We start from the raw sequence: 16005 nt of genomic DNA on the forward strand, positions 1-16005 counted from the left end.
AAGAGGGTCTATCCTAAGGAGCTCCTAGTCCTAAGCCCATGTTGGGCTTCATGCTCCAATAGTTCACTTTAAGTTTCGAAACAAATTCTACACATAATTTTCTAAGGAAATAAAATGGTATGTCTAAATTGCCATGTGGAGGGATATCAAAGACCATCCATCAACGATCCCAAAAATTTGCACATATGGCGTCATTTGTGCACCATTTAATCAGTAGTTTGGATTTTTTTGGGTCAACTGGTATACCCATTTTCGGGTTAGCAAAAAGGCTAGCCAAATCATCTTTGGTTATGTTGAGGGCCATGACCTCATCATAATCCAAACCATCATCAAACATCTGGTGCATTTCATCACGCCAACGAAGAGCGACATTTTGTTGGTTCGTAAGGGTTTCAATGTTATCCACTATGGTGTTTAACATGGATAACATAGGAGCCAGTGCAGGTACATTATTATATGTTGTATGCAAACCTCTCAACTTGGTGAGATTTTCATTTATCAAATCCTCAATTCGAGGAGGGTTTTGAGGAGGTAGAGGATCATTTGGTGGACGATTTTGTGGGGGTACTGGATCGTTTGGTGGTGGGTTACGAGGAATATTATTCCCTTCCTCAGTGTCATCATTCTGATCAGCCATTCCTATTGAATTGCAAAACGTAATATATATTTAAAAAAATCTAAATTTTAACCATTTTTGTCAAAAAAACCCTAGATTCAACTAAAACAAACAAAATCATCCTAAAATCTATTGAATTTAGGTTAAAAATGAGTTGGGAAAAAAAAAAACCTGAATATCTGATATCTGATCTTGTATCTGATATCCGATGGATAATGGTAATACTGGCCCCAAATTAACGTGAAATGAGGGCCCATAGGTCTGTGATTTTATTTTATCCTATGCACAGGTATCGGATATCCGATATGGCCACAATAACATATAATGACATATAATATATAATATATATAATATAACATATAATATATAACATATAACATATAATATATATTACATTTTATATATTTTTATATTATATTTTATATATATTATATTAAATTACTATATATTATAATATAAAATATTATATTATATAATAATATTATTATTATATTATATTATTATAGTGTATTATATTATATTATTATAATTTATAATATATTATACTTTTTTATTATATATTATATTATAATATATTACTTTTTATTATTATATTTTATATATATATTATATTACATTACTATATATTATAATATATTAAATATTATATTATATTATTATAATATAATACATTATAATATTATTATTATAGTATAATATTATACGATTATAATATAATATAATATTATTATTATTATTAAATAATAGTATGATATATTATTTAATATGATATATTATTTAATATAATAATAATAATAATAATAATATTAAATAATAATAATATTATATTAAATAATAATAATATCATGTATTAAATATTAATATTAAATAATATATCATACTATTATAATAATATGATATATTATTTAATATTATTATTTAATATAATAATAATAATAATATATCATAATACTAATAATAATATTAATATTAAATAATAATATTATTATTAAATAATATATCATACTATTATATTATAATAATAATAATTATTATAATAATATTAAATAATAATAATAATATTGTTATAATATTATTACTCTAATTATTGGATATTCGATCACATATCGAATATTCGATTTTAAATTGGATATCCGATGTCAAATCGGATATCCGATAAGGCTCGGCCTTACCTTCCAGGTTTGGTTCCTGGATAGGTGAAAAAAAGTCAGAGCAAATTTTGAAGCGCTTTTAGGCGTCTTCAAACTCTATTTTTTTCACATTGCCACTTTTTGGCACACCATGATCCTGCACATACCCTTTAGATTTACAATGAATTAAATGCATATTATGTCTTTAACATGAAGATATGAAGGTTATTAACACCCACACATAAACATGAAATGAGTGTGGTTGTCAGATTTATGGATTAAACATAAAGAGAAAGATTAACAAACAACCTTAAGAATGTTTATCAAACCCTTCTCATGACAGGGAAAATAAGAGAAGTTAAACATTGGATTATGCAAAACATGTGTGTGCAAACCATACGATTACACACAACATATACTTGATCCATAATGGAGGAAGATATCTAGAAATAAAAAAGGAAATCATTCAATTAATCCTTAATCAAAAAAGTAAACATACAGACCATATAATCTGCTATATAGACGCTTCTTTATTGTTGAATAAAACAAAATGATTGCATGATAATTTAGTGCCCTACCATTACAATAAAAAAAATTACAAAAATGTCATACAAATCTATCTTTTTCCCTATTACAAAAGAAATGCATGTTCCTCTCCCATAGCTACTCGACTTGTGAAAAAGGAGAACCTCTTTGCATTTGGCTTTCATCTACATACTTATATTTTCCCCTTGATCAGTTCTTTTTCAATTTTATAACTGATTCTTGGAAATATTAATGATTAATCTTTTTATCCATCTTTCGTATCTTTTAATACAACTTTTCTTTTAAATGTTATGACATGGTATTATAAAAGTAAAATTATAATAAATTGGTTCTATTTGTAGCTGATAATCTTGAATATCCTGTTGGGTCTTAATTTGAAAACTCTTCACGAAATGAGCTTTCATATTGATATTTTCCTCAAAAAAATTTGGATAGACCTGCACTCAGATGTTAATAACTTTTTGACTTGATTTTATTTTAACAATTGCTCCAGTGAGATTGTGTGTAGCTTGTCTCATGAAAACATATCCAAAATTGAGCAAAATCCAATAGTGGAATAATTACTTATGGCCCCCACACTGAGACCCATTTTTTCAGCTTGTAGACTTTTAAAAATGTCTTATGTTTATAGAGTTGTCAGAGTTTTCTCCAAAAAATTGAATGGAAATGAGCACCATAAAACACTATGATTATGTAGGTGTCATAATAATATCTTGGAGTTATAACATATATTTTTCCTTTGTTGTGATTTTCACTTAATCTTAGTATGAGTAACACCTAATTGCATGTTTCATGAAATTGATTATCCTCCACAACTCAATACTTGAACTTTGAAGTTTTGAGAATTTGAATTGCATGCTAAGATTTTGAATTGAACCTTGAAATTGAACTTTAGCTTTGAACTCAAACATAGAACTTTGGGTTGTGAATCTTCATTTTGATCCTTTGCAATTGAATCTGAACTCAATTTTGGGTTTTTGAGCCACTGATCCTCTAAATCTACATTTGAAAACTTGACAGGTGGACCTCTGAACTTGAAGCTTGAACTTTGACTTTACAAACTCAAAACTAAACTTTGAATCAATGAACTCAATTTAGAACTTTGAACTTGAACCTCAAAGTTGGTGAATCTTGAACTCTAAACTTGAACCTCTGAACATTGAGGTTCAAAGTTCAAGTTTAACATAACTTCAAAACACCACCTTCTTTACAAATTGGAATTTACAATAGCATCATTAGCAATTAAAATTAATGGAGATTCTTCTATGGGATCAAATTTGAAGTTTAAAATGTGGGTGCTAAAACCTAGAAATAGGATGCACTAGCAGGAAGGTTGACAACATTTGAGATAGATAATTTTGATAATTATGTTCCTAACTCTAGTAACCCTGAGTCTACATTTCAAGCCAAACTATCACTCAAGAAGAAAGTTGCAAAATCTAAAAGGAAGAAGTCTGACAGTGAAGATGAAGATGGTTCTAATGATGATCTCAAAGTCATTGAAGCATTTCTTGCAAGAATATTTCTAAAAGGCAAAGGAAATTTCAAATGGTATCTAGCTAGAGTTGACAAAGAAAAAAGAAAGAAACTGAAGTGTTTAGGTTAGATATAGGAGGTGAATTCATCTCAAATGAATTCAATGAATTCTGCAATGAAAGAGAAACCAAAAGATAGGTATTTGCACCTGGTACACCTCAGCAGAATGGTATTGCTAAGAGAAGGAATAGATCAATCATGGATGGGGTAAGGACACTAATGATAGAGAAGAATGTTGCTATCAAATACTAGAAGGAAGCTATCAGCACTAGAGTTCATACCTTGAGCCAAGTTCAGTTGAAGAAGGACTCCGATCAAATACCTTTTGAATTATGGTATGGCTATAAACCTAATGTTTGTTATTTCAAAGTATTTGGAAGCAAATGTCATATTCTGAAGGAGTCAAGAAAAGGAAAATTTGATGTGAAAAGTGATGAAGGCATATTATTGGGATACTCCAATAAGAGCAAAGCATACAAATGTTTGAATCTATCTACTCACAAAGTTATAGAAAGTGCACATGTAAAGATTGATGAGTTTGTAGAAGAGTGTGAAGAACAAAGCATAAAAGAACCTGAAAACTATAGAAACTTTGTTTGCTATGAGCCTAATACTTTACCTAAAGTTCAAAAGAATGGAAGCTAGCAATCTTCACCACCCAAGTCCCCAAAATCCCCAATTCAACCCAAGTTGCATCTTATGCAACTTGAGTCACAGCCTAAAGGACCCAAGTCATAGTCATAAGGACTTGAGTTTTAGCTGGTGCAAACTGAGTCATCTGATGGACCTGAGTCATAGACAGTGGGATCTGAGCAAGATTCATAAGATCATGGTGAACCTAGTGAATTCAAAAAGAAGGAGCCCAGACTTGGTCAATATGTCAAAAGGCATCATGCACCAGAGAAAATCATTGGAGATCAGTCAAAAGGTACAATGACAAGGAACAAATTCAAAGGTACATGTTTTCTTACTGAGTTTAAACCTAGAAATGTCAAAGATGCATTAGAAAATGAAGCTAGATTAAGGCAATGAATGAAGAGATTGATCAGATTGAAAGGAACAAAACTTGGACTCTTGTTCCTAGACCCAAGGACAAGAATGTAATTGGCACAAAATGGGTATTTAGAAATAAGCTGAATGAGAATGGAGAAGATTTAAGAAACAAGGTAAGGTTAGTTTGTGAGGGTTATGATCAAGAAGAAGGTATTGATTATGGAGATACTTTTTCTCCTATTGCTAGACTAGAAGGTGTTAGAACACTCCTTGTATATGCAACACATAAAGGATTCAAAGTATATTAAATGGATGTGACCTTAACATTCTTGAATGGAACCTTAGAAGAGGAAGTCTACATTGAGCAACCAAAGGGTTTCATTGATCCTAGCAAAAGGGACAAGGTTTGTAGACTACACAAAGCTTTGTATGGTCTCAAACAAGCTCCCAAAGCCTGGTATGAAAGGTTACATAATTATCTCATAAAGATTGGTTTTCAAAGAACTAATGATAAAAACAACCTATACATCAAAGAAGGACCAGATAAAAAGATTGTGTTGACAAAAATCTTTGTGGATGATACATTATTTACTAGAAATGATGACTTGTGCAAATCTTTTCTGTGGAAATGAGTAAGGATTTTGAAATGTCAATGTTTGGAGAGATTAAATTCTTTGTTGGCTTACAAATTCAATAGATGAAGGATGGTATCTACATTACTCAATCAAAATACATCAAGGAACTACTAAAGAAATTTAGAATGGAGGATTCTAGACCAGTTGGAACACTTGTGTCTATTGGACATAAGCTTTCCAAAAATGATGATTCCAAGGAAGTAGACTAGACTACATATAGGTCAATGATTGGAAAACTTCAATATGTGGTACACACAAGACCTAATATAGCATTGGAAGTTGGTATGGTGGCTAGATTCTCTACTAATCCTAAAGAAAATCATATGATGAAAATAAAAAGAATCATGAGATATCTAAAAGATATTAAAGATTATGGTTTGTGGTATAATAAAGGAGACAAATTTGAATTGAAGACATTCACTGATGCTGATTGGGCAAGAAGTGTTGATGATAGGAAGAGCACTAGTGGTGGAGCACTCTTTCTTGGAAAGATGTTAGTATCTTGGACATGCAAGAAGTGTAACTATATCTCTCAGTCTATAGCATAAGAGAATATGTTGCTATAGTAGTCAATTGTTCCAACAATGTGTTGTTCAAACAACTATTGCCAAGTATGAAGGAGGAGATCAAGGACCCAATTGTATCTTTTGTGATAACACCAATGCAATCAACATATCCAAGAATCTAGTGATGCATACAAAGACCAAGCACATTGCAATAAAATATCATTTCTTGAGAGAATTGGTGCAAGACAAGGAGGTAAGATTGGAAATGTGAATACAAAAGAACATATTGCAGACATATTCACCAATCCATTATCTAAGGATGCATTTTTGTATCTAAGAGGCAAGCTAGGGGTCATTCCCATCTCTGAAGCTCACTAATTAGTTTTTAGTGATGTATCAACCAAGCATGTTGAAGATTAGTCAATTTGATGCAGTATTATTAGAGTAGATTGCATATGAATCTGTACATCAGGTATATGGAAACTACATTGATTGTTGTCTTTGGCATAAGATGTCAAAGAGGGAGAGTTTTCTATCATATATTAGAGAAAAATTTTGTGAATGTTTGAGATGTCAAAGAGGGAGAGGTTTCTATTAGAAGGAGATATTGTAGTCATTGCAATCAGAGTTTGATGACAGAGGAAGTTCACACTGATAGAGGGAGTTCTCATGGATGAGAATTAGAATGAAACTATGGATATTATCCTTCTATTTTGATCTAAAATTTCTATGTATCATGACATGTTGTGTTGCCATCAATGCCAAAGAGGGAGATTGTTGGATATGATCATTCAATTGAATGTTGTCTTTGATGTTATACAAATGTCAAGTATATACTGAGAAATCAGTGTATGTCGAGCTCACTTGGGAGTCAAAGGAAGTTCCAGTATATGACAAACATTTCAATGTTAACCAAGTTCAAAGTCAAAGGAAGTTCTAGTGTATGTTGAGCTCACTCAATCACCTAAGGAAAGTCTGCATGGAACCAATGTTAGTCGAGCTCACTCAATTACCAAAGGGAGTTTGTAGAAAGGTAGTGTCAACCAAGTTCACTCGGTTACCAAAGAAAAGTTGGCATGGAATGAGTGTTAACTAAGCTCACTCGATTACCAAAGGAAGTCTGAAGTAAATTTGTTTATGAGTTAGTGTTGACCGAATTGGTTTGGCTAATGAAGGATTTTCTTGCATTAGTATATTTGATCTGACAGTTTTGTTTGTTAGTTCTAGCCAACTCATGGGATGAATTTCATTTGTTTGAAAGTGTATTCAAGCCAACTTAACAAGGTAAAAATATAAATATAAGGTCAAATTGAGGATTAAATTGTGAAGAAGTATGAGATTGAAAAGATAAATCAAGGAAGCAAATTGAAAGGATATCAAAGTATCTGAGTTAACCGGGATGTAAAGAACATTCTAATCAAGAAGGGTCAAGTATTCAATCAAAACAGAGATCTAAAATTAAAAAGACAGATGCATCAACAATCAGGTCTTTCATTGTTACTCTCTAATAATTGTAGTAGTGAATTAAATCTCTTAGTAGAGTTAGCTTAACAACTATTTGCCAAATCTTCTAACAAGGTGGCATTTGTAGATTGAAGTGTCTAAAGACCTCTAACAAGGCCACTCCTAATAAGGTGATATAAATCCTTTAAAAAAAATTTGCAACCTTTAACAGGGTTGGCTCCTAACAGGGCTCACTTTAGAAGAGTGAAAAAATAATAACTAGTTGCAATTGGTGGTTTTCCCACAGTGGGTTTCCACATTAAATCTTGGTGTCTCTTGTGTTCATGTTATTTTCTTTAAGATTCTGCAACTAAGTTAATAAGGTTAAACACACTAAACATCTTAAGAAGTGATTATTTCAATGTTTGCCGAGTGATAGTAATTCTTAGTGTAAACCAAGTGTTCTTTTGTTGACCGAGTTACAACAATATTTCAATTTCAGTAGAATTTGGTGTTGAATTTGTATTGGCATCTTAAGAGATCTTGGATTTGTTTTTGTGGTAACTAATTCACCCCTCCCCTCTCAGTTACTCCTCTTATATTTCAAATAGACCCTTAACACCTAGTTCTTGCTTAATTTTCTCTAAAAATTCCCAATTAAGGTTTGGACTACAATTGCCTCAAACTAAAAGAGTTACAATTCCATGTCATCATCATATTTAGAATAATAGTTGACATATAATAAATACTTAAGCCCCAATTCCTTAATGATCTCCTTAGTATTGAATGCAATACAAAGTTTAGGTTTAGGCATGGATTTTAGCATTTTTGGATTGGTTGATGATATACAAAGTATTAACATTCTTTAAAGAAATTTGAGGGCCAATATCATTTCAAAAATGTCAAATAAAATCATTAGCATTTTTTGAAATGAATCGGTAGAATAACAAGGTAAAGAATAAAATCATTGTACGACCTCACTCTAAGTGTCCAAGTAAACAATTTAACCCTAGGTCTATGATCATTAGAAAATTCACTATACAAGGTTTGGAATGTCTTAAATTGAGTCAAGGTATCTCCTTTTCCATTGTATGCCTCCAAGGTAGGTTTCCATATATTGATGGATAATGTTACAAATGATGTCATGATATAATAGGTTATAAATTCATCACAAGTACTGATGTAATTAGGTTAGGGAAGAAAGTTGTTGTTAGAAGGATGTAACACTTTAGGCAATGTAAAGAATCAATAGAATAACAAGGTAAAGGATAAAATAATTGATGTAACACTTTAGGCAATGTAAAGAATCAATATAAATAACAAGGTAATTCCAAGTAAACAATTTAACCTTGGGTCTATGATTATTAGAAAATTTACTATACAAGTTTTGGAATGTCTTAACTTGAGTCAAGGTATCTCCTTTTCCATTGTATGCCTCCAAGGTAGGTTTCCATAAATTGAGGGATAATGTTACAAATAATGTCATGACATAATAGGCAATTACATCACAAGTACTGATGTAATTAGGTTAGGGAAGAAAGTTGTTTTTGGAAGGATGGAACACTTTAGGCAATGTAAAGAATCAATAGAATAACAAGGTAAAGAATAAAATCCTTGTACAACCTCACTCTAAGTGTCCAAGTAAACAATTTAACCTTGGGTCTATGATCATTAGAAAATTCACTATACAAGGTTTGGAATGTCTTAACTTGAGTCAAGGTATCTCCTTTTCCATTGTATGCCTCCAAGGTAGGTTTCCATATATTGAGGGGTAATGTTACAAATGATGTCATGACATAATAGGTTATAAATACATCACAAGTACTAATGTAATTAGGTTGTTGTTGTTGGAAGGATGTAACACTTTAGGCAATGGTATTAATGCTTTCTTTCATAAATATGTTGGTTTTGGACATCTCGGATAATGTATAATGTGGAATTTTGTGGGAAATAGATTGAGCATTAAAATATGAAAGTGGATTATTATAGTATGTAAGATGATGGTTTGGTAATACATGGAGCACTTACGAGAGAGTAGGTATATTAGGATTAGGGTTAATATTTTGAATAGGAAAATTCTCAACATTGATACAGCTTTTTATGGCCATAAGATTGATATCAATAACTCAAGATATGTCATATGATAAATCGTTGTTATTTTTTATATAAGTGAAGGCTACTTGGTGGCTTGTAAAATAATTATAAGAAACAATACTCTTACAAAAAAAAATTATAATAGCAAGTTAACAGATTACATACAAACATTTTGAAAAGTTTCAAAGCTTTCTGCCTCTGAAATGCATGCTCATTAGCAAAATATATTTCATCCTAACAAATCAACTAATGTTCTCTTCCTAACAAGAGCCAGATGACTTATCCATTACAAAGTGAGTGAGCAATTTAGAGCCACGTGCTCTGATGGTGATTACTCATAAGACTGAAAGGATCGGAACTTCTCAAAATATATTTCACAGTCCAAGTTGAATGAATTCCATGGCGATTACAAAGTGAGTGAGCAATTTAGAGCCACATGCTCTGATGGTGATACTCATAAAACTTAAAGGATCGAAACTTTTCAAAATATATTTCACAGCCCAAGTTGAATGAATTGAATGAATTCCATGGTCCAAAGTTGTGACAAATATTGAATAACCAAGGAAAGTATGAAACATGTCCAATTAAATTGAATAGTTTTCTCAGTGATTCAACCAAAAAACAAAAGGAATCAAGGTCAAACACTAAAGTCAATTTATCTACCACATACATGAATGCTATAAGCACAAAACACACCAGCCCAGTTTGCATAAGATATACAAGTAAAAAAGCACTAGGATGGGACGACAGTCACTCCATCCAAATTAGTAACAGAACTCCTAAATATTACCCTTGAACAATGAATAAATGTTCGATGGGGTGTCATTGCCTGAAACAAGCATCACAATCTTCACTTTTATCTATGGGGACGTTGCTTGTTTGCGAATCCTGTTGGATCTTCTCACTGGAGTCACCACCTTTGTATCCTTATCTCCACCACCCTGAACATTTAAAAAATAAAACAGACTTAAATTATACCTTGCACATTATTTAGAGTTCTAATCCAAGCTCAATATTTATGTATCTGTAATTCTGTAATAAACCAAGCTCTTGTATTGTCAGTAAACAGAACCACTATTAATGTTCAGACAAAATGGAAATTTTGACGTTAGTTCTTGTATTGCCTGTAGGCATTTGCTATTATCACCTTGAGCTTGCAAACAAATGCACTCCAGCTAATAATAGAAAACGTCCTTAGCTACTATAGCTACCATAGCAAAGGTCTCAAGTTTCATAACAATTATAGATACCTCCGAGCACATTCCAACGATAGTTACCATAGCGAAGGTCAGAACATGAGCCTTTTAATATCCTCAAGGATAGAAGAAGTTATGTCCTTTAGCTGCTGAGATTAGCTAACATAGAAAAATTGGTACTTATTAACTAGGCATCATCTATATACACCAGTATACTCAAGGATATTAGTTATGTCTTTGAGCTTGGAGAGATTAGCTAAGATAGAAACTATCAGTGTGATTCAAAACATTGATTGATGCATACAATTACACATAACTTAAATCAGATAAAAATGAGGTAGTCATTTGGTACATCTCCCTTCGACTTGCATGTATCTTTGCTCAGATCCTGCAAATAGTATATCCCAAGGGGTTCTACCAAAGGTCCTACCAATCAGATCAGTTATTCGCTATATCTTCCTTGAGCTTGCAGTTATTTGCTATATATCTCCCTTGAGATACTGAAAAGGTCCTATTCACAGGAGTAGATGTCATCTGGTTTGCAGACAAATACAAAGATACTTATCATAGAAAAAGTCCTAACAACTTCAGAATACCTCGGGGCACATTATAGAAACCCAAACAAATTAGAAGTTTCTAGAATCCCTTAGTAAGTAGGCATTTTTAGACAAATATAGAGACCAGCTAACATTGAAAAGGTCAAGATTGCCTTTCTCTTTGAAGACAAATGGATCTACTTCTAGAATAGATATTGTAGGGAAACAAATAGTATTACTTAAGTGACACTTTTAGACAAATATAATAGACCATCTAACATTGAAAATAGTACTATTTACTAAGTGAAAATATGTCCTTTGTCTTTCTGCAGACAAATACAGAGAAAATCTCCAAACTCCACCTTTGAGAATCAGCGGTAGAAGAAAACTCCAAACTTTTTCAGAAAATCTCTGAGTATACATCAACTATACAAGCCCCAGAAATTTGGAAATTTTAAGTATTACTTAGTGACACTTTTAGACAATTACAGAGACCAGCTAACATAGAAAAGGTCCAGATCATAATAGTGGTATACACTTTAGGCGTTAGTATCAATTTCAGAATACCTTGAAGCATATACGAAATATACAAGCTCAAATAAGCTCAAAGTTTTAGTATCACTTAGTAAGTACGCATTTTTAGACATATATAGAGACCAGCATATATAATGTCCAGACTAAGTAAGGAATGCCTCGGATCGTGCTATTAGTATGCAACCAATGGGTTTGTTAATCCCTTAAGTTGGTAGACAAATCCAGAGATTAGCTACCACAGAAAAAGGTTCTAACAACTTCTGAACACATCAGAGCATACGCCAACTGTCCAAGCCCAAACAAACCCGAAATTCTTAGTATCACTTAGTACAATAAACATTTTTGGGCAAATATAGAAACTAACTGTTAGTAGAGATGAATACCAGGTCTAACTTAGAGGCATAAACTGAGATAAATAATAAACAACCGTAGGTTAAATCCTATTTAAGAAAAATGTGTCATCCTATTCCTTTTCGTAGTTTGCAGGCATGCTTCAAAATGTACTGCAAGAACTAATTAATAGATTTCCTATTTCCTGGTGGATGGAAAGGAGTAAAAGCCAAGTAAGCTCTCATATGAGAAACTGAAGTCCAAGAAATCTTTAGTTGAGAATACTAACAAAATCAAGAATAGTAACAGAACAAAGAGTAAAGAAGATTTTGTTCAAATTATGTATGTCTCAGGTGCACAAAAGGCTAAAGATTTCGAAGGACAAAATGGTATACCTCTTTCCGTGCAATTTTTTCGTGAGTCGTGAAGCTCCCATAAGAAAACGAGTCTGGGGAAAGCTCTGAGGTAACTGCACTGTCCTGTTGAGTATCAGAGGAAAACATATTTCCCTTTCTGAATCTCCTTTCATACATCTGAACAGATTTCTCCTGTGCGTTTATTCTGCTGACGTTCTTATCTGAGCTGCTCCCCTCCTCAGGACGATATTCTGCAAGAAGCTGTACTTGAGGATAATTCCTTGAAGAAGAAAAATGCATTGGGGAGAATGTCCTTTCCATACGCTCCAGGGGTGGACGGTTCTCTTTTTGTGACTCTTTCTTTGCCAAAAATTCCACAGGAGGCTTGTCTGCCACAACCTCATGAGAGATTTTAACTCTCTTCATAGATGCATAAACGGAGCATATAGCAGCTATTATAGAAGCTACTAGAATTGAAAGAGCAGCTGTTGTTCCAATGGGTAGAAGTCCTCTTGGGTTTCTTCTAAGGATTGCAGAAGTCTGCACTTCAGAGCCTTCTGAGTCCTCTCCAGCAGATATAGGAGATTCCTTGGGTTCATTGCTTATTGTGGATTCAATATCCTCTGCAAAGAGCTTATCAGTTTTTTCAAGTTGAGAAGCATGAGAAGTTTGGTAATCAGAAGGAACCATGGATGGCTTGCTCTGTTCATTCAGTGTATCTTCTCCACTGATTTCCGCATCTTGGTCAATTATTGATGACAAAATCTCCGCTGCGTCAGAAATTTGAATAGTCTCAGGAACTTCTGGAACAATTTGTTCTTCAGCATCATCTTGTGCCTCTTCAGATTGAATCTCGGACGAAGAGTCTTCAATTGTCCAGCCTGTAGTGGTCGCTTCCTCTATGCCAGGATAGAAAAGGAAGAGTTCTTTCGGATGCCCCTCGTAATCTTCACTTTCATATCCTTCCACACTATATTCCTCATCTACCAAATCGAAAGGAAAGAGCAGCTCTGGATTCTCGTGGAGAACATCATCATCGATATCTTCTAGACCATTTTGATCTACGCTAGCATCAACTGATGGAGAGGAAGCCACAAAATCTGCACTTTCATGTGCTTCCACACTACTATCCCTATCTAGCAAATCAGAAGGAAACGGCTGCTCAGGAATCTTGTGGAGAACATCACCGTCGATATTTACTTGACCATTTTGCTGTACACTAGAATCAGCTGATGGAATTTGGGAAACATCTTTGTCAAGTATGGCATCTAATGCGTCCAAGCCAGCCTCGTTGCTGCTCTGTTTTTCTTTAAGATCCAACTCAGACTGAATGGTAACACTTTTGATGTCATTTTCTACATTAGTCCATATATCCAGACTTTTACCGGTCTCCTCTATGTTTCCAGTGCAGTTATTCTCAAACGAATTCTGCAGCCCATCTTTCATAGAAGATTGTTTTGTCATCTCTTTAGAAGAGAAATCAAACCAGCTTTTCACACTTTTTTCAATAATTCCATACTTTGTTCTTGAATAACCCAAAAGAGAATAACCAGCATTTTTGACAGAATCCTTTCTCCAAATTACAACTACATTTTTAACAATATCAACAGTAGATTCATAGAGCTCACCTCTAGCCAATACATTGTCGTGTAAAGAAGGCGGCAAGAGACCAGGGCTGCCTGAACTGAGTAGAGCAACTGAAGCAACGAGCAAAACAAATCCAAATAACAAAGAAGTCCTCAACCACGGAAAAGCCTGTTTATGTTCTTCCTCGTCCTCTTCATCAGATTCATCTGTGGTTTCCTCCAGTTCTACTCGAGCATTCTTCTTGGAGTCAAACTCTAGACCATGGTTATGCTCAGGATTTCCAGCTGATACCTGTTTTACTTGTAAACCCTCATGGGTTTCACCGTGATCTAAAGCTTCAGAAGATGTATCCATTCCTTCAGCCAAGAATTCATACTCCTTACTCTCAGTGACCCCGCTCTCAGGAGGGGTTTCTAATTTGTTTGGCTCTGAATTTACATCTGATGCCATTATTACCTTTGATTCCTTATCGGTTTCTCCGTGATCTAAAGCTTCAGAAGATATGGCAACAGCATCCATTCGTTGACCCAAGGATTCAATCTCTTTAGTCTCAGTAACCGCAATCTCAGAAGATTTGTCAACAACATCCATTCGTTCAATCTTTTTAGTCTCAGTAACCCCACTCTCCGAGGGAGTTTCAGATTTGAAGAGCCCGCGCTTCCCAAAACCGTCTTCATCTTCAATGTCCAGGCTCCTATTGGGACGATACCTAAGAAAATCCGGCCGTGGTGAAAGATAATTCCTTTTGGGGTCATAGGGAGGAAGAACAGCAGTGGTACGCTCTTCTCCAGGATCGGGGAACTGGGACAGAAAAGATAAAGAATCGTTATCCGTACTACTCGGAGGAATTTGATAAAGAACCCTACAGACTTCTTTCTTGGTCTGGATCTCAGGCTGGGCCACAGATCTAACGAAGTCCACCTCCATTATATCCCTTGGAGCTTCCTCATTTTCTTTCATATAGGTACCTTCTGAGATGGGTTCGCGGGAGGCAGGGATATCCATGAAATGGGTGTCGGCAAAATCAGAGGGCACCTTGGCTGGAGTTTGCGAGAGTCTAACGGATTCATTTCTTTCAACAAGAACCCTCTTTTTGGGAGAAGCGGCCTTAGAAGCTGCGGAAAAGGTTGGGGACATGAAATTTTTCATCCCTTTCGGTGCGGGGGACTTTGCGGATGCAGATTTAGGAGGACACTGGCGGACATTTTCGAGTCCAATTTCTTCAGATTGCCATCCAGGGGTGTTGAAATCTTTGAATGCGGAGGAGGCCCTTATAGGGTAATCTGCGAAGTAAAATAGATTCTTACAAATAATTCCATATTTTTTCAGTTCCTATCTAATCTTCATTAAACAGAAATTCAAGATCTATAGTTTAACAGAATTCTTACCTGCGGGGCTGTTGACTGGAATAAAGTAGGGAGCCTGGCTACCATTTCTGGAAGCAGTTGCCTTGGGAAGAACATTGACATTGAAGCTCTTTCTGAGGCCGTTGTTGGTGTTTGCCTTGCTCGGCCTGTTCACTGAAGAAGGCGAACTCGTTCTGAAGGGAGAAGCCATAGATTGGGGCGCAGTGAAAAATTGTAGCGCAGTTTTGATTTGAAGCAATTAAAACAGATTGCGGGCAACAGAAACTGGTTGTTATATTGGCATCCCCTGTAAGCGCTTTCTAAATCTTGAAACGTCTTTTTCGAAATTCAAACTTCAAAATGAACCGTTGCAAAGAAGAGCCGTTAGTGTCAGGTAGCCGTTACGGCTGTAAATTTCTTAGGGAAACGCAATCGGCCCGTTAGAGCCTGTTTTTGGCGCTCGGTGAGTGGGGTGGATGTTTCAAATTAAAATGGACGGACCCAATGATACTAATTTGAACTGCGTTTCAAGTATGATCTTTTATAGAAACTCCAATTATGTAGGATTTATGGGTGATAATTTAATTAAAAGTAAAAAATAATAAATAAGTTAATAGTTGT

General features: G+C 34.2%; 1 protein-coding gene across 1 annotated transcript; it reads right to left on the reverse strand.

Annotated features, from left to right (window-relative positions):
• Positions 1-10054: 10054 nt before the first annotated feature.
• Positions 10055-15683, reverse strand: LOC149551860 (uncharacterized). The gene is made up of 3 exons (XM_089787360.1): positions 15427-15683; positions 12491-15321; positions 10055-10440 (listed from the first exon to the last, which is right to left on the reverse strand). Exons 1-3 carry the CDS (start codon positions 15593-15595, stop codon positions 10360-10362), a joined length of 3081 nt encoding a protein of 1026 aa, XP_089643486.1. The 5' UTR covers positions 15596-15683; the 3' UTR covers positions 10055-10359.
• Between the last annotated feature and the right edge of the window lie 322 nt (positions 15684-16005).

The sequence above is a fragment of the Cupressus sempervirens genome, chromosome 6 (assembly GCF_028749045.1).
Source record: "Cupressus sempervirens isolate cs-2001-9-10 chromosome 6, ASM2874904v1, whole genome shotgun sequence".
Classification (NCBI taxonomy): Eukaryota; Viridiplantae; Streptophyta; class Pinopsida; order Cupressales; family Cupressaceae; genus Cupressus; species Cupressus sempervirens.

Coding starts and splice junctions, on each gene's coding strand:
- LOC149551860 (XM_089787360.1), bottom strand. CDS start 15,595: ATGGCTTCTCCCTTCAGAACGAGTTCGCCTTCTTCAGTGAACAGGCCG. Junction 15,322..15,426: donor TCCAGTCAACAGCCCCGCAG/GTAAGAATTCTG, acceptor TTTACTTCGCAG/ATTACCCTATAAGGGCCTCC. Junction 10,441..12,490: donor AAAAAATTGCACGGAAAGAG/GTATACCATTTT, acceptor TTAAATGTTCAG/GGTGGTGGAGATAAGGATAC.